Source organism: Lepidochelys kempii, chromosome 3 (genome assembly GCF_965140265.1).
Source record: "Lepidochelys kempii isolate rLepKem1 chromosome 3, rLepKem1.hap2, whole genome shotgun sequence".
Lineage (NCBI taxonomy): Eukaryota > Metazoa > Chordata > Testudines > Cheloniidae > Lepidochelys > Lepidochelys kempii.
In genome coordinates, this window is record NC_133258.1 from 172,485,623 (window position 1) to 172,504,410 (window position 18,788).

The following is an 18,788-nucleotide window of genomic DNA, read 5'->3' on the forward strand; positions in this document are numbered from 1 at the left end:
GAGGAAAGGAACTCACTCACACAAGCTTTGCTCATGCAACTTTGCAACAGCCTGGGGTCTTCAAATCCGTGCGGCCTTGACTACTGGGCTGAATTTTCTCTTGCTGAGAAGGCCTAATCCTGCAAGATACTGAGTACCCTCAGCTCCCACTGAGATGCTGAACTGAAGTTAAAGATAGCTGAAGGCTCTGGAGCACCCCACAGGATAAGGCTGCAATTCCACAGGAGGCCATTAATTTTATCTGGACAAAGACCTAGTTTTCCAATATATCAAGTTGCCCTTACCCTATGGTCTAGAAATGGACTCTAATAAATGATACAGTAATTAACTGTGCTATTGGTAGATCAAATTATTCATCACTGCCAGTTCTTGGTTCTCTTTCTTTGGTCAGCAGAGGCTGGTAACGGTTCACAGATATCACATTCAACCTCAGGGTGGGGAAGTGGGAGAAAGAATGGCTCATGTCACTTAATAGCAATTCCTGCTCTGAAAAAGTTCCACTAAGATCTGTTCATTCAGAACAGCAATAAATGCAACTAAGGGAGTTGAAGATGGAAGATAAAAAACCATGGAAAACAGACGAATCTACCAAGTTCCAACTGTAATGGGGAAAAAGATCTTCATGCAATCTTTTCATTTCTGGTAAGCCCACTAAGAAGAGCTGTTCAAAAATTGTTTATATTTTCTTCACATTTAGTTTTTGTTGAATGTGAGTTTTCATAAAGGAGTAAGAGTGGGGCTTTTGCATATTTAAAATGTTATGCCTGTCTTAAGCTATTCTCAAGAAAACATAAGCAATCAAAAAAGTTACATTTATTGTATCTGCTACAGAAATAGCATAACCTTACCTTCTTTGAATAAATTGTTAATACTTGCTTTACCTGTGGGGGGGGAAATATATATTTCAATAAGTATGTGTTGGAAGCAATCATTTACTTTATCTCAATAAGGGTGAGGCCAAGACCATTATAAACAATACCCAGTTCCAAATCACAATTGAATAAGTTAAAAATATGAAAGATAATATTGCATGTCATCATACCTAGGCTGAAATTTTCCATACAGGAAGCAAGATTGTCCATTACTTTTCTGTACAAGGATAAGTCTGTAGTTTTTAGTTCTTCTTTAAGACAACGAACAAAACTGTGCACTGCTTCAGTCGTAATGTGTTCAGGAAGCCCATTTAGTGAACTACAATAGAATGAGATCAATATTAAAAAGCAGCCACAATATCAAAGTTGCCAAATTGGTGAAAAACTTAGGTCTGAGTCCTGCCACTGGGTCCATGCAGGCCTGTACTGAGTACCCATGACTTGAATGGGGTTTTGTGCAGGTGCAAGGCTGTACCCATGCAGATCTGATTACAGGACCGGAGTTTAAGGCATTTTACAACATTGAAAAAAATAAACACAAATGAATGCAAGTATAAAGATATTCAGCAGAAACAAGCCTCAGTTACATTACTCTAAGACACGAGGCATTTTTAATTACATCCAGAGGTACAAAGTTTGTTTTTAAAAAATTAGCTTCTCCCAAGCCTCCGTTACTCCTGAGGGAATTCTGTGCCAAAAAATTAAAAATTCTGCAAATTTTATTTGTCAATAAATAAATGCGTCTCCAGCATGGCAGTGGGGAACACAGGCCCCTGGCGGCATGGAGACGGGAGATCACCCTGAAGCCCCCACCTTCCCCAGTACAGGGACTAGGCACTGAGGCTCCACCTGACCCTGAAACAGTGCTAGGGCTGGGCCTGCCCCAAAAGTACCCCGGGGCCCTGCCCTCCTGCACCAGGTATGTGAGGTCAGGCTCAGCCGAGCAAGATCCAAGTGTGGAGGGATCCAGATGTGGAGTGAGAGGTTTCTGTGTGGGGCAATCTGGATGCGGGCAGCTCAGTGGGAGACCTCGATGCACAGGGGCTCGTTGGGGGTTCCAGGTGCAGAGGCAATGGGACTCCGCAGGGGATCCAGGTGAAGGTGGTTGGGGCTCAGCGGGTTGTGTGTGTGTGTGTGTGTGTGTGTGTCTAGGTGTGGGGAGATGGGGCTTGGCGGGGGGAGGAAAGTTGGGTGCGAGGGGCTCAGTGGGCTCCGCGTGCTGGAGAAGTGGGGCTTGATGGGGTTGGGGTCCAAGAGTAGCTCCTTGGGGATCAGCGGGGGGGTCTGGGTGTGAGAGGCTCATCGGAGGGGTCCAGGTATACAGCGGTAGGGCTTGTCAGGGTAAGGGTTCGATAGGCCTGCTTAACAGGGGAGCCCCAGCTGCTGTTGAGGGGACACCGCATGCCGGGCTCCCGGTTCCCCCGCACAATTGCCCTATCCCCTTTTCTTCTCCATCCCCCTCCCCTCACTCCAACATTCCCCTCCGCCTGCCCTGTTCCACCCCCATGACTTCCCCACTGCCTCTTTCCCCCCATCCCCTAAACCCCTTCACTCATTCCTCCCCCCTTACTCAGAAAACAGAAAGGCTCCCAGCACACAGAAGGGGAGCACGATTGGCACTAAGACCCAAGAGGCAGCGTTCAGCTGCAGAGTCAGCAGAGCCCAGAAGCAGCATCCTTCAGCTGGGCAGCTCTGCGCTTGCAGAAATAAGGGGCGGGGGGCAGTGGCATGTAACCCTGTATGTCCCCCCATGCCTCACCTCTATTTGGAGGGGGGGAAAATCTCCCCCACAAACTGCGCCCACGGTCGTCCCCCCGCACTTCCCTCCTGCCGCGGCTTCAATGAGCCACTTTCAATGCTGCTGTTTTCAGCAGGCAAGCACAGGAATTCTGCGAGGAGGCCACTTTCTGCAGGCGCACTGCCACACAGAATCCCCCCAGAAGTACTCTGTGGTAACTGCTCCTTCATCTTTTTCACCACTCATCTTTTCATTTTCTCCCATGCTGCCCCTTTGACTTTCAGCAGCCTCCCTCTCCTCATCTCTTCTAACACCGTAACCCCCTTCCCCTCCCCCCCCCAAAAAAAAGTAGAGAATCCTCACACAAACATTTATTACATTAAATCCTTCAGGGATTATCACTGCAAGATTCAGATTCCTTGTCACCCAATGTATCATGTGTTTAAAGTTGACTACCATCCTCAGGGCAGGGAGCTACTTATATATAGGACGCCAAGCACTCACTCACACTTAAATATAACTAACATTATTTCAATATTCAGTTGTCCCCTAAATTAGTAGGCTATAAAAGTTACTTTTCATACATAAGGAGAGAAACCATAGAAGATGGGACAGTATTTCTGGTTGCAAACTATTTGGATAACTCATAGGAAATCAAACTAGTCAGGATTTCTCCCCCAAACATTTAATTTAGTGTATACACCTTGAACACTAAGAAAATTTACCTCTCAGACTGTGAAACAAACAAGGAAACAATAGTATCCACAGTATTAATCTTAAAAGTGTATTTACATTAGATTAAATTAGATTAGATTAAAAAAGTGTATTTAGAGTCTGATCCTGTAGTCATTACTCAGGGAAAAATCCTGATTGGAATAAATATCAATTTCCCCTGATTAAAGGCTGCAGTATCAGATCTTTTATCATATTTCACTGAATTAGTGTTTCTCCCACCCCATTATCACATTTCCATAGTTTAACTGCAAGACTGACCAATGTGATAACACACTGATAATGAGGGAATTCATAGAACATAAGAACAGCCATACTTGGTCAGACCAAAGGTCCAATCTAACCCAATATCCTGTCCTGCCAATGCCAGATGCCCCAGAGGGAATGAACAGAACAGGTAATCATCCAGTGATCCACTCCCCGTTGCTCATTCCAGCTGGAGAAAAATCTAGAGATATCTCCCTATATACCCATTTCTTTACCTATAACAGAGTTCTACATTGTGTCAGATTGATAATTTGACATCATCAAATAAGCTCCTTAAGAGCACTGGGCATTTCTTTTGACATTTAGTCTTCAGAGTCATAAAACAAATCTCAACACAAAACAGAAGAGCTATTAACCTCGGGCTAAGGGAAAGGAACTTTGATCCACCACCTCTCTCTTGGAAAAGGGGAAACAAAAGAGAAGGAGCAATGAATACACATCACCTAACTATGCTATTCTGAAACATCTGTAACTATGAAGTGCTCCAGCAAAGGGGCTTCCACGTGGTCTTTTCCTTCTGTATTTTGAGAACAGACAGCAGGGAGGTAGACCCAAGGGTCTTCCACTGTTCACTTATGCTGTGAATATCTGACTAGAAGTAAATGCTGCTTAAACAGCATTTATTTGTACTGGGTCCCCTCTACCACTGTTACTGCAATGCTGCATGGGGATTTAATTTACTGAAGCACCAGGAAATCAGCCCTCCACTCAGATATCTCTGCATCCACATCACTAGGGATTATCCCTACAGCTCCCCTAGGATTTGAGAAGTTGGGATGCTACACCTCCTGCTCAATCTTCTTTCCTGCTTCCCATCCGAGGAGACAACTACTTGGATTCTCCACCAGGTCAAACTCTTGGAGGTTCCTGACCCCCCTGTCCTTTTCCCATGGGATGGAACAACCGAACGTTTTATTTGTTCCCACAGAATGCATTTGGACTGCTCATTACAATAACTTATTTATTCAGTGTCATTCATCCGATTTGAGGTTTTTCCTTGCTATAATATTGTTCTCGGGAAGGGGGGGGAAATAAAAAAAAATAGAAGTAAAGAGGGTCCAGCTCCCAATACAGATTTTAAAAAATTAGAAATATCTGGAGAATCAAAGTATGTCTCAAGTAAATTGGAAAGCAGAGAAGACAGCACGATTAATCTCTACCTTTGCTTTACATTTTATGTCCAAAACAAAAACAAACAAAACAAAACAAGCAACCTCTTAAACCACAACATAGAAAAAAAATGAAAACAGGTAACAAAGGTCTAGAAAAGCTAGCAAACACCACTGGAGCAGAAGTGAAGGTGGCGAGACAGCACCAGAAGAGTGCGCACTAGTTAAGAGAGCTGATCCCCAGGACATCCAGTAAGATGCGCCGCAGTGTGGAGTCCCACCCCGTCACACACTGGAATCCAGAATACTGTACTAAACACAAATGTATTTAATATCTGCCAGCCTTACTACTTCACATCTGACTGGACAATAGCTGATTGTTCTGTAATTTGCTTTTTTATATTAATTTTGTTTAATCGCACAAGGTTCCATTAAAATATAGAGCTATTAGATTTAGCGCCTCGCCCCTTTTCTAACTCAGAATTCAAATTAAACACACAGCATAATATTTTGTTTCTATGACAATGACCTATTTAACTTTATTAATTTAAACCTATTAAAATATTTTATTTAATATGACACATTCTAATTTAATTTTGGAAGTATAGCATATATGGTTGTCAGCTTTTCCACTATCAACCCTTATTTATTGGGGTTTAGAATAGCCAAAAAAATTCCTTCCTATCTTAAATCTGGCACATAGTTCCTCACAATGGAAAAGGAGTGGTTTTTAAAGCAACATGAACCAAATGACTTTCAGTGATATTGCTTTTGTAGAAAACAAAGTGGTTTTTTTTTTTAAATTAAAATCTATTTGTTGCTGTATCCAAACCAAAAATGTCATTTTAAAATGACATTTGGAAAACATTTAATGAATTACATATAGACAAAGGGTAAAACTAGTCTTAAATTCTTTAATCTGAACTGCTGCTTTTGAATACAGCCGTTATATTAAAGGAAATAAGTGGAGCACGTATCAGCTTAAATTCCCATATTGCTTACTTTGGATTCCTTTTTTAAATAGTATTTAGTTGCCTTTCCTTAATGTTTTTAAAATTACTCCAAACCAAGACTCTGCAGTATTTGTTCAATCTCCTAGGATAGTATGAATAAAATCCAGGGGTGGATTAAAACTAAGTAGAGCCTGGATATGGATATCTCAAAATTTAACAGGCCTCTAAAAAACAGTGAGGTGCCCCTGTATAAATTCTTCCCCACCCTCCCAGACCACCTACCCCAGAACTCCTTGAGATTTCAACCCCCCCAGCAGACTCTTACTCCCCATGACTCCTTGTTCCCTTCTATCCCTTCGGTAGACGCAAAAATGAAATTCTGATCTCAATTAAGTCAATAGGTGTTTTGGCAGGATTTCACCCACGGTTTTTTCACTAAGTCACTGCTGCACCAATTCCAAATCTCAAGCATCACACCTTAATCTACAGATCACCGGCAATAACGAGACCCCCCCTTGCAATGAGGCCGGTAGGAGTCTAGCCTGTATAAAGACCGAAGGATCAGGTCCATGCAGCTACAGAATTAGGATCAGATGCTGCACAAAGAGGTGTGGAGTTGGACTTCTGTGCTTGCATGATCCTGGGTCCACCAGCACACATTACATCACAAAATCAAGGCCTCAGGCTGTAATCCTGCAACTAGCTGCGTGCATATAAGTTCCCATGCCACACAGACTCCCAATGATTTCAAATCAATGGAGTTTTGTGCAGCTACAGGAGGGGCACCAGCACAGAATACACTGCATAACTGAAGCTTTATATTGTATGCTAGAGCACAGAACCTCTTACTGCTTATGTTTTGGGGTGTATGAAATTAAGACACTTAAATACAGGATCCCAAACCACAAACGTATTAAAGGTGTAAAATTAATGAAAACCATAGTATCTCCACAATATCAAAGCAAGAGCATGTGCCACCATAGCAGCTATCATAATAAAATTCTTCGTACCTAGATGGAACACAGATACTAAGATTCATCTTTGACTGTGGAAATAAGTTTTATTTTCTACCCAAATGTCTATTTTAAGTTATATTTTAATAATATAAAGTCACATGTATGTTACTTCTTTATGTTTCACATTCTATCATTTTTAGTCATGGAGAATACCTCCAGACCATAAATCAAATAATTTACTTAATAAATAACTCATTCATCAACCAGCATAAATCTATCATTTCTACAGAAGCCAGCTAATTTTAAGGCAGAAAGAACGACAACGCATGTCCTTATTACAATAATAATGAATGTCAGTAATGGAACTATAATACAATAAAGTACTTGAAAATTAAGTGAAATATTCTGCGGCAGCGGACATTCCTACTTAGCTAAAATTGTACTATTTTTGAAAAACAAAAAAGGGGCTTTTATTTACTATCCAATTTGTTACCTTGCCAACACCTTTTTCAAGGGATTCTTTGCACCCAGTGAAAAATACATCACTCCAACAATATCCAAACAGCATTTAATCATGGGGCTACACGCAGAGTTTCTATCCATCTTCTTCAATAATGTCACAATCTGTGATCAACAAATTAAAAACCATACAGAGGTTAAACTTTTGTTTATGTACTCATACATAAAAGAAATGAAATTCCCCTTTATCTAAAATTTCATTTTGCCAAATTTAAAAGAATTTACTTTACAAGTTTCTGTTTCTGCCACTAAATTTCAACTGTCAGAATAAAGGTTCAATTTTTTTTCCTGTTCTGTGTTTTTTTTCTGTTGGCAGACACCTCGCATAATCTGATTTCAGAGGCGCTGAGCACCTCCAGCTCCCACTGAAGTCTATGAGCATTTCTGAAAAAACAGACTAAACTTTTAATACATTTAGAGAAATACGGACTGCTCTTTTAAACTGATCCTAATAATGTTTAAAACGTACAAGACAAGTGTACATTAAAAATAGCTGTTGCTACTAGGTGCCTAGAAAATTATCTCAGGTATCATGATAAATTAGCAGTTACAATTTACCATTAGTTAACATTAGCGAAGTCTTACCTGTTTGATACAGTAGATTTGATGGATACCATCAGACAGCTGTACACAGTGCAACAGCAGAGAAGCCAGATTTTGGTCTTCAGCATCTGCAAATGCTACATTTTATTTGGGAAAAGAAGCTCTTTTTAATCAGGAACCACATAATAAATAGTAAATTGATTTTCTGAACCAGTAAACAATTCATAATTATATCATATTTGTAACATATCACTATTGTTTTATACTTTTCCCTCTACACTTAATCCGTCTCTTTCTCAAGCCTTTCATCATCATACCAATACTTTACACTTATAAGATTACATTACATGTTCAATACATTGTATAGACCTTAACCCTTAGCCAAGTTCTTTACAGAGCAAAAATGACAGCACTTATATGAAAACAGTAGATAAACATTAAAGCTAAAATCAACCCATTATTATTCTGCAAAAGAATCTGTGTGGATATAACAGAGGTGGGCAAACTATGGCCCACGGGATCATCCTGGCTGGCCCCTGAGCTCCTGGCTGGGGACGCTCCCGGTCAGGCCCCTCCCCTGCTGTCGCCCCTCCCCCACAGCCTCAGTGTGCCGCACCACCAGCGCTCTGGCCCACCAGCGCTCTAGCCTGCCGCTCCTGCCAGGCGGCGCGGGCAGCATGGCTGAGAGCTCCTGCCACTCTGAGCGGCATGGCAAAGGGGCAGGGAGCAGGGGGGTTGGATAAGGGGCAGGCGGTCCCGGGGGTAGTCAGGGGACAGGGGGATTGGATGGGGGTGGGGATAGTGGTCAGAGGGTGGTTGGATTGGGCAGAGGTTGGGGGGGGTTGGTCAGGGGGGCGAGTCCCAGGGGGCCTGCCGGGGGTGTGGATAGGGGTCGGGGCTGTCAGGGGACAGGGGGGGTTGGATATGGGGTGGAGTCCCCGGCGGCAGTTATGGGAGAGGGGTCCCGGGAGGGGGGAGTCAGGGGACAAGGAGTGGGGGGGTTTAGATGGTTTGGAGGTTCTGAGAGGGGCAGTCAGGGGGTGGGAAGTGGGAGGGGGCACAGGCCAGGCTGTTTGGGGAAGGCACAGCCTTCCATTCCCAGCCCTCCACACAGTTTTGCAACCCCGATGTAGCCCTCGAGCCAAAATGTTTGCCCACCCCTGGGATATAAGAATGTACTCCTACACATACTTTTACAGAATATAAGGAAGTGATCCTGAAAACACACACTTACGCACAATATTCATGTAATTTTTGTAAGAAAATTAAAAACCATGCTGAAAAAGCTAAATGGGAAGTTCAACCAGACAAAACCTAATGCAAAAAAAAAAGCAAAAGGAAACAGAAAAGCCAGTTCAGACCTCATTTTTAAAAAGTCACTTGGAGTGACTCAGAAAAGGGCCAACTGTAGAGCTTCTAAGATTAGAGTATGTAGGCAGCAATCCTATAAAGAGAACTGCATAGGTAGACCACAGCACCTAGCCACTTCTGTGTGCTGGTCAGGGACACAGTGCCAAATTCAGGAGAAAACATTCATCTTGGACTCATTTTGGTGGGCTGCCTGTTCCCCGTGTCCCTAAGGCCAACAGTGTGTCATGTTTTACACAAGAGTTTTGGGGAGACGACAAGAAGCAGCAGCCCAGACCTAAGGACTAAAGGACCTGCTAGCAGCAGATTTCCTTTCCAGAACACAAGAGTGATATAGCAGCAGGAGGGAGGTGTTCAAGTTTCTCTCACTCTACTTTAATTGATCCAAAAACAGAACTGTCATTAAGACCAAAAACTCGGCAAGATTCAAAAAGGGACTGGACATGTACATGGACAACAAGACTATCCAGAGTTATTGTAATAAGATAAAATTTTTGGAAGTGATATTAAACCACATGCTTCAGGGCTCAAGCCATTCTAACAATGTAGTCATTTGGACTCCAGCTGGAGATCTACACTGCAATTTTACAGCCTCGCAGCCTGAGCCCTGCAAGCCCAAGTCAGCTGACACAGGTCAGCTGCGGATGTTGAACTACAGTACAGACATACCCTACGATCAGGGTGGAATCTAATGTCAGAAGCAGATCATCCCATATTTGATTACTGTGCTGTTTTTAACCTTCCTTAGAAGCATCTGCTTTTGGCCACTACTGCCAAGATATTAGACTACATGGACCTCAGATCCATGTGTTAATTCCTGTGTTCCTAATTGTAAGCTACAAAGTCAAAATACTCAATAATATAAACATATTTGTCTTTATTACTAATGCCTTTTACAAAGACTGCTGAAAACTTCTATCACATTTGATCACCAAATGTACAACATTTCAAAAGTATCTGAACTACCTCTTCAAATCAAATTGGCCCTGGAAAATCCAAGAATCATAAGAAATACATGAATGCCTTATTTTGCAGTTATTTAAAGTCTCCTGTATGTTTTTCTTTTTAGGAACCCTCTGCATCTTTATCATAGTCCTAAAAAGTCCATTCATACTTTAAATCATCCATTCACACCCTTGAGTAATAGCCAAGATTCTTCAGAAGGAGGATGGACTAGGACTCCTTTGAAGCCTGTCAAGCTAAAAAGCCTTTTAAAAAAAAAAGTTATTCTCAGGAACAAATAATTTAAAAAAATAAAAACAAAAAAATAAATTTTAGTAGGTATTCAGGTAATTTTACAAACAGACAAATTGCACAAATTAATTTAGGGAAAAAATAATACTTACACTGAAGTGTTTCAAGCTCTTGGCACTCAAGAACAAATGCATCAACTTGAATTTCTTTCTTCTTCTTCAAAACCATTTTTGTTTGATTAAAATGTAACCTACTTTAAAAAAAAAGTTTAAACTTTAGGACCTGCTAAAAATACGGTTTCAAAGTATAATTAATTCACAGTTTCCTTTTTAGCTATTAACATTGATCTTCATATTTTCCCTAAAATAGTTTGTCCCGATCCATTGTAATCTCCACAATCATTTTTACAGGACATGTGGTAAATTCACTGCTGTTTCATTTTGTCACTTTTAAGCACTTCAAGATTTTCAACCAAATTCAGGGAGGATTCATGACACAAAATAGAAGACATAAAACACAGCACAGGCCGTCTGTACTACCACTTATGTCAGCAAAACTTATGTTGCTCAGGGATGTGAAACCCCCTCCCACCCCCGAGCAACAATAAACTTTGCCGAGATAAGTGATACTGAGCTCCTCCCGCCGACATAACTACCATCACTCTTTACAAGTGGTTTAATTATTTCGACAGGAGAGCTCTCTCCCGATGGCATAGAGCAGCTACGTGAGAGATCTTACAATGGCGCAGACGCATCAGTACAGCTGTGACACTGTAAGGTCTCTAGTGTAGATATAGCCACAGTCAACACGAGTGGATGAAAGATGGCAACTATATAGCAATTTATACTGCACTCATCACCCTGGTACCTGAGAACTGTAAGCCCTTGGAGGGCAGTTGGGCAATGTAATAGTGGCAGAAAACAATGATTTTGTTGGGAGAATAAGAATTAAAGAACTAAATTTCAACTGGCCAAGGTCCTATCTCACTAATTTTTAAGGTCAGCTGGACATGTATAAATGGGATATGAAATCCACCAGGCAAGGTCTTTTAGAGATCTACCAGTGTAGAGATGTCTGGGTTTCTAATAAAGAGTGTTAAGTAGCAAACAAGTGACTTTTCACCGGCACTAAAAAGATGTTTTAAAGCCCAATTACATGTTATTTGATGCAAAACTTTAAGAATTGGAAGGTACATGTGATTGTAAATGGGGCACAGAGCCTCTCAGTTCGAGGTTAACAATTCAAAGTTTAGTTTAGGTTGGTAATGACCAGAAATCAGAACCATCCAATGGCAGCTTTATAGTTTCTGTGAAATGAGATGGTAGTTTCAGCCTCGCTCAAGGTGAACAGTCACCCACTTCACAACAACTACCAGACTTTAACCCCCAAAACTATTATAACATGTAAGCAAACAAAATTGGTGAGTAAAGTAAACTATTCTCTCACCAATAGTGTTGCCACCAGATCCACAAACGGACTTAGGTGCCTAAATCTCAGATTTAAGAACCACTGTGATCCCTCACAAAACCCTCACTTGGTTGCTGCCTAATCCTGTAGGTGCACAAAGTCACTCAACACCTATGTTTTCACCGTAAAAATCCTCTATGTGCCTAAGTAGCTACCTTTGGGCATTCTACAGCTGCTTCAGGCAGCCATCTGGATGCCTATCACATGCCTAAGCCCCAGCATGATCCTCAACTCTGGATAAGATATAAAGGGAGGCAGTGCTGCCTCCTCCTCTGTCTAATCTTTAGCCCATTGGTTAGGGTACCCACCCTGGCAGGAGAGACCCCAGTTCAATTCCCCTTCTGCCCAATGAGAAGGGGGTTGAACAGGGATCTTCAAACTCTTAGATGATTGTTTCAACCACTGGACTAAGGGATATTCTGATGTGGGTGCCTCATTCTATTTTAATTAAATCCTTAAATATTAATTGGGGCACAGAGAGTGAGAATCACTCTACATTCCAGTGATTAGAGCATTCACCTGTAAAGCGGGAAACCCCTGTTCAAATTTTTCCCTCTCATTAGCTAGATAATTAGCACACCCCAGTTGAGTACCCTAACCACCAGACTAAGATTTATAAAGTAGGCTTCTTCTTCCCCCACCCAGCTGTTCTGCATTGAGTGAGAATGCCACCTGGCTAACAAGAAATGGCTTAGCCGCAGAGAGGTTTCCAGCTGTGGATCGCAACCTGAGCATTTCCCCACAGCCCAGATGTCACACTTAATTCTGTGAGAGGGGCAAGGCTTAGGACATACCCTTTACATCAGCATTTTCTATTGGCTAGCCTAGGCAGCTCCCCATATAACTTACTGGCTTTTGCAGATCCCATTCTCTAGTACCTACCTCTCCCCACGCATTGCATAGGAAGGCTAGGCAAGTAACTCAGGTTTTGTGGATTCCAGTGATTTTCAATGCACCTAAAAGTTAAATGTTACTATGCTCAGCATCAGAATATCTAAGTCCCTTTGTGGATCCGGACTCTGGTTCCTCCATATCAGTATTGAGGCAGATTATCAAGGCAGTGTGGGGAAGATTGTATTGCTACTGCCTATGACAGGGGTGGGCAAACTACGGCCCGCAGGCCGGATCCGGCCCATCAGGGCTTTGGATCCAGCCTGCGGGATTGCCACCCCCATGGCGCCGCGGGCCTAGCACCACTCCTGGAAGCAGCCGGCACCACGTCCCTGCGTCCCCTGGGGGAGGGGAGGGCGCAGAGGGCTCCGTGCGCTGCCCTCACCTGCAAGCACTGCCCCCCACAGCTCCCATTGGCCTGGAATGGGGAACCGCAGCCAATGGGATCTTCAGGGGAGGTACCCGCAGGGGAGGGTAGCCCACGGAGACCTCTGTCCCCCGCTTCCCCAGGGGCCGCAGGGACGTGGTGCCAGCCACTTCTGGGAGCAGCGCAGGGCCAGGGAAGACAGGGAGTCTCTCTCAATCTAGCTGCGCCCCACTGCCTCCCTGGAGCCGCTCAAGGTAAGTGGCGCTGGGCTGGGAGCCTGCACGCCAAATCCCTCCTGCACCACAACCCCCTGAGCCCCCTGTCGCACCCCACGCCCTACCTGCACCCCAACCCCACTGCCCTGAGCCCCCTCCTGCACCCCAAACCCCTCCTGCACCCCAAACCCCTGCCGCACCCCAAACCCCTGCCCTGAGCCCCCTGCTGCACCCCGAACCCCTCCTGCACCCCAAACCCCTGCCCTGAGCCCCCTGCCCTGAGCCCCCAATCCCCTGTCCGGAGACCTTTGCCACACCCCTTCTGCACCCCAACCCCCTTCCCTGAGCCCCAAGCCCCTGCCCTGAACCCCCTCCCACACTCCACATCCGTCACAGAATCATAGAATATGAGGGTTGGAAGGGACCTCAGGAGGTCATCTAGTCCAAGCCCCTGCTCAAAGCAGGACCAATCCCCAACTAAATCATCCCAGCCAGGGCTTTGTCAAGCCTGACCGTAAAAACTTCTAAGGAAGGAGATTCCACCACCTCCCTAGGCAACGCATTCCAGTCCTTCACCACCCTCCTAGTGAAAAAGTTTTTCCTAATATCCAACCTAAATCTCCCCCACTGCAACTTGGGACCATTACTCCTTGTCCTGTCATCCGCTACCACTGAGAATAGTCTAGATCCATCCTCTTTGGAACCACCTTTCAGGTAGTTGAAAGCAGCTATCAAATCCCCCTCATTCTCCTCTTCTGTAGACTAAACAATCCCAGTTTCCTCAGTCTCTCCTCATAAGTCATGTGTTCCAGTCCCCTAATCATTTTTGTTGCCCTCCGCTGGACTCTCTCCAATTTTTCCACATCCTTCTTGTAGTGTGGGGCCCAAAACTGGACACAGTACTCCAGATGAGGCCTCACCAATGTCGAATCACGTCCCTCAATCTGCTGGCAATGCCCCTACTTATACATCCCAAAATGCCATTGGCCTTCTTGGCAACAAGGGCACACTGTTGACTCATATCCAGCTTCTCGTCCACTGTAACCCCTAGGTCCTTTTCTGCAGAACTGCTGCCTAGCCATTCGGTCCCTAGTCTGTAGCAGTGCATTGGATTCTTCCGTCCTAAGTGCAGGACTCTGCACTTGTCCTTGTTGAACCTCATCAGATTTCTTTTGGCCCAATCCTCCAATTTGTCTAGGGCCCTCTGTATCCTATCCCTACCCTCCAGCGTACCTACTACTCCTCCCAGTTTAGTGTCATCTGCAAACTTGCTGAGGGTGCAATCCACACCATCCTCCAGATCATTTATGAAGATATTGAACAAAACCAGCCCCAGGACCGACCCTTGGGGCACTCCGCTTGATACTGGCTGCCAACTAGACATGGAGCCATTGATCACTACCTGTTGAGCCTGACAATCTAGCCAACTTTCTACCCACCTTATAGTGCATTCATCCAGCCCATACTTCTTTATGCACCCTGCAAACCTGCTCTGAACCCTCTCCTGCACTCCAACCCCCTGCCCTGAGCCCCCTCATATATGCCACACCCCTCCTCCACCTCAATTTCCCCACCCAGATGTGGCCCTCAGGCCAAAAAGTCTGCCCATCCCTGACCTATGCTATTGTGTGTATCTGTGAACAGCAATACTTTCACAAAACAATGACACAGGAGTGTTCCTTTTTGTAGATTACAGTGATTTTTTCCAGTGAGACTGTCTGAGAAGAACCCAATAATTTAAACATAGTTATGCCATCTTTCAGCTGGCTTGGTCATTGAAGGTGTAGAGGAAGGGTCAAATTGTCTCATTTGAGCCTATAGAAAAAGAATGAACCAATCTTGTCGTTGGAAATCCCAAGAATTTAAACAACACTTCCATACACTGAGGGATAATCTGACTGATCTCTTCATTTCAAAACAAACTTGAATTTACTGTTAAGGGAGGCAATGGATAGGGCACAGCACAGGGGAGGACAGGACAACTAAGTCTCATTCTTGGCTTTACTATCCAAATCACTTGGGATGAGCTCCACAAAGAGACTCAGGCATTGAAACACTGAGTGTCAGAGCGCCTAACTTTAAAGGTGCCTAGAAAAGTCACAGGATCCACATTGCCACCAGCAAAGCTGAGTAAGGCACCTAGGCTCCCTATGCAATGAATAGGGAGAACTAAGCACCTTAGCATGTGTTCCACAAAAGCCAGCATGCAGGGTGTGGAGCTGCCTAAGCTAGCCCATGGGAAATGCCGATGAGAGAGGTGTGTGCTAAATGCCATCCCTCTCACAGAGATTGGCCTGAGTGCAGGCTGCAGGAAGTTGCCTATCTTTGCTTGAGAACTGGAACCTGTCACCTGGAGTCAGTCAGTTTAGGCACCTACACCACTTCTTGTGGGAATGAGTTAGGTACCTGCCTCATTACACAAAAAATGGCCAGAGGAGGAGGTGGTGATGGGACAAGAGAGAATAGGAATAACGAGAATGGGAATAAAAAAAGAGAATGGGAATAAGGCTATAATCTAGTGGTTAGGGCACCCACATGGGAGGTAGGGGACCCGCTTCAAACCTCTTGCTCCAATCACTCATTATTTATCCACAGTGGAACAGCTTCAAAAGGAGAGACCAAGAGAGCCCCATATAAAAATATCTCATAGCTCAATGGTTAGAGCACTCTCCTGAGGGATGGAAGACCCCTGTTCAAATCCTTTTTCCCCTTCTGGCAGAGAGGGGAATTGAACCTGGGTCTTCTACAACCTAGGCAAGTGCTCTATCCACAAGACTAAATGTTAGAAGGTGGGCAGCACCACCACCACCTCCAGCAAGATTTAGGATGGGACCTGATTCAGTAGGCACTGAAGGCCACCTACTGGCTCAGGCCCTACACACAACTTAGGTGGCTGAAAGTCTATCTTCCCATTTTCTAAAATCACTCTGGGCTTAGATGGGAAACAGACATCCAGATGCCTGCAGTGAGGCAGCAGAGGGCATGACCCAGGCTCTAAAACTTAGGTGTCTCTGGAATTTTTACAGTGTAAAGTTAGGTTCACAGTGAGTTTTGGCACCTACAGGGTTATGCAGCAGCCATTTAGGAGCTTCATGGACTGCACTGGTGCCATACACAGGGACTTAGGTGCCTAACTCTGGAGTTTAAGCACCTAAGTTGTTTTGCGGATTGCACCCTTTGGCAATCTGAGCTGAGAGAAAGGTTATCAGTAAAACTGGGTTAATAAGACTTACTGTTTGTAAAACACTTTGAGAGCTACTGATGAAAAATGCCATAAGGGCTCAGTATTATTAAAAAAAAAAATTAAACTCTTTCCTTTCAAAGTTAGGTTTCTTGTATCCCGTTTACTTTTCAGCTGCTAGCTGGCCAGATGCAAGTCCCAGGTTGTACCAGTTTCTATTCTCCAGATCAGCAGCCACTTTCATGCCTTATCTACAGCAGGCAATTTAATCTCCATCATTTGCCACCAGTGCAATTTCAGGTGATCACAATGGTTAGAAGACACAGTGGCAAAAGTGCCTGGTGTCCACAGCCTATACTACTGATGCTACCAGCGGAAAACTATAGTATCCTACTTATCACATCATAATCACTGACAGCAGGGACTAATAAGCCAGATGCAACCTCCTATGCCAAGTCTACCCTAGCAATTTTTGAGGTGAATAATTTGTGGAGAAAGAAACCATGATTTGGGACAGGAAGAGTATGCTCCCAGAGAAGAGATTGATTTTATTTATATTAAATGCATAATATTAGTGCAAATCTATGAATGTGAAAGAGAAAAAGATCATGACTGAAGGCTTCAGTAACTCAGCCAGAGGGTACAGGTCTATTACAGGAGTGGATGGGTGAGGTTCTGTGGCCTGGAAAGTGCAAGAGATCAGACTCGTTGATCATGAATGGTCCCTTCTGACCTTAAAGTCTATGAGAGCCCAAAACTACTGTAATATTTTAAAAAATTATTAAAGTTAAAGTTTAAAATCAATTTTACACAAGTTAAGAAAGAGGGTACTGTACATCTGGGGTCAGGCTTGAGTTATGAGAGGTACTATACTTCCACAGCACCTTTCATTTAAGCATCTTGAAGTTCTCTGCAATACCAATTCTAGAGATAGGGAAACTGAAACACACAGCGAAAAGCTAAATTTCCACCTGGCCTCAAAATGTACTCTGACATGCATACCCACTCAGTTGTGACCAAAAGTGAGATTACTTCTTATGTAGCCAAATGCCTCAGAGACCACATAGATAAAGATCTGGCCCTAAACAAACAGGCCAAGATAAATAAATGACAACATCATGGAATAGGGAACACCCAGCAATCTAGCATTGCAGTCCTTTGCTCTTCACCTACAACATACACCTTCCAGTCACCCTGCAGGCAAGGAAATGAAATGCGAGAGCACCAAGGAATTAACACTCTCCTTCTCCCCATCACCAGAAGAAACTGAGCAGGACCCGTGCCCCCACTCCCACTTTCTCCCCATCACCAGGGACAGAGGCAGGACCTGTGACTCCACACCCCTGGGGCATTTACCCCCCATCACCAGGGAAAGGGGCTGCACCTGCGCCCCCCACCTCTCTGGCGCATTTACCCCCCCCCATCAGCTGCGCCCCCCAGCATATGGGGTTTCACTAAGACGCGCCCCCCCTTACCCGATGGGGACGCTGGCCCTGCACCCAGTCTCTGCTGCCGCCTCCTGGCCACCCACCCACACTGCCTCCGTCCCCAGGCGGGGCTCGGTCAGGTTCCGGCCGGGCCACGTGTCGTCCCCGCTGAGGAAGGGGCGGGAGCTCCCGGGCCGGAGCGGGAGAGGGAGGAGCCGAGACGTGGAACCAAACTGCGGCAGCTGCGAGTGGCGCACGCGGGCCTTCTGGCTTTCGGAACGGTGACTGACTGACAGATCTCGCCCGCCAATTACGACACAGACACTGCCCTTTGGCCTCCAGGCGAGGCGGGGCTTAGAGTCCTTCCCTTAGCAGGATGAGCTCCGAAGCTAAGCAGTGCTGCTAAGGGTCAGTACGTGGATGGGAGAACTGGCAATCAAGCGTGCTGAGGGCTTGTCTACGCAGGAAACTTATGCTGCACTTATCACCATGGTATCTGAGAACTGTATGTCCTTGGAGGGCAGTTGCCCTTTACATCTTTTACTGATAGATCCTTAGACTGAAAGTTCCTCAGTCTCAAAATCAGTGGATGAAAGCTAGGACCTATATAGAAGTGTAAGTGCCTGCAGCAGCACATAGCTTGTGACTGTTCGTTAACAAAAAAACAAAAATCACCCCCAATAGTTACATAGCTTTTCTAGTATGGCCCACTGCTTAGTGGGGTCAATGGTGTGGAGTGCCTTGCAGTGGTGGTACTGGGCACTGTGCTACAGGCAGATGGTGTCATTTTTAGAGTTTGATATAAAAATCCATTCCTGATTGCTGCAGTAGTCAAAATTGGCTCTGAATTTCATTCACAGAATCCCTGCATCAGACATGTGGACCCCGACTTTGAACACATCTATTAGAATTCACCTCCTGGTCTCTGTCTTCCCAAGATCCGCTAGGCAGCGGTAGATGTTGGTTTGTTCCAAAACCTAGGTTTCATT

General features: G+C 44.6%; 1 protein-coding gene across 9 annotated transcripts in view; it reads right to left on the reverse strand.

The window, feature by feature from the left end:
- THADA (THADA armadillo repeat containing) overlaps positions 1–18,062 on the reverse strand; it is a 288,553-nt gene extending 270,491 nt beyond the window's left edge. For 6 of the 9 annotated variants that reach the window (XM_073339063.1, XM_073339067.1, XM_073339068.1 and 3 more), the window contains exons 1-6: positions 17,848–18,062; positions 10,404–10,504; positions 7,732–7,826; positions 7,121–7,251; positions 1,043–1,191; positions 849–881 (exon numbers count right to left, since the gene is read on the reverse strand). In XM_073339063.1, coding sequence (XP_073195164.1) covers positions 849–881; positions 1,043–1,191; positions 7,121–7,251; positions 7,732–7,826; positions 10,404–10,479 — 484 coding nt within the window. In that variant the 5' untranslated portion in view covers positions 10,480–10,504; positions 17,848–18,062. The remainder of the gene's footprint in view (positions 1–848; positions 882–1,042; positions 1,192–7,120; positions 7,252–7,731; positions 7,827–10,403; positions 10,505–17,847) is intronic. The other 3 variants (XM_073339065.1, XM_073339064.1, XM_073339066.1) reach the window with 3 other exon arrangements.
- Between the last annotated feature and the right edge of the window lie 726 nt (positions 18,063–18,788).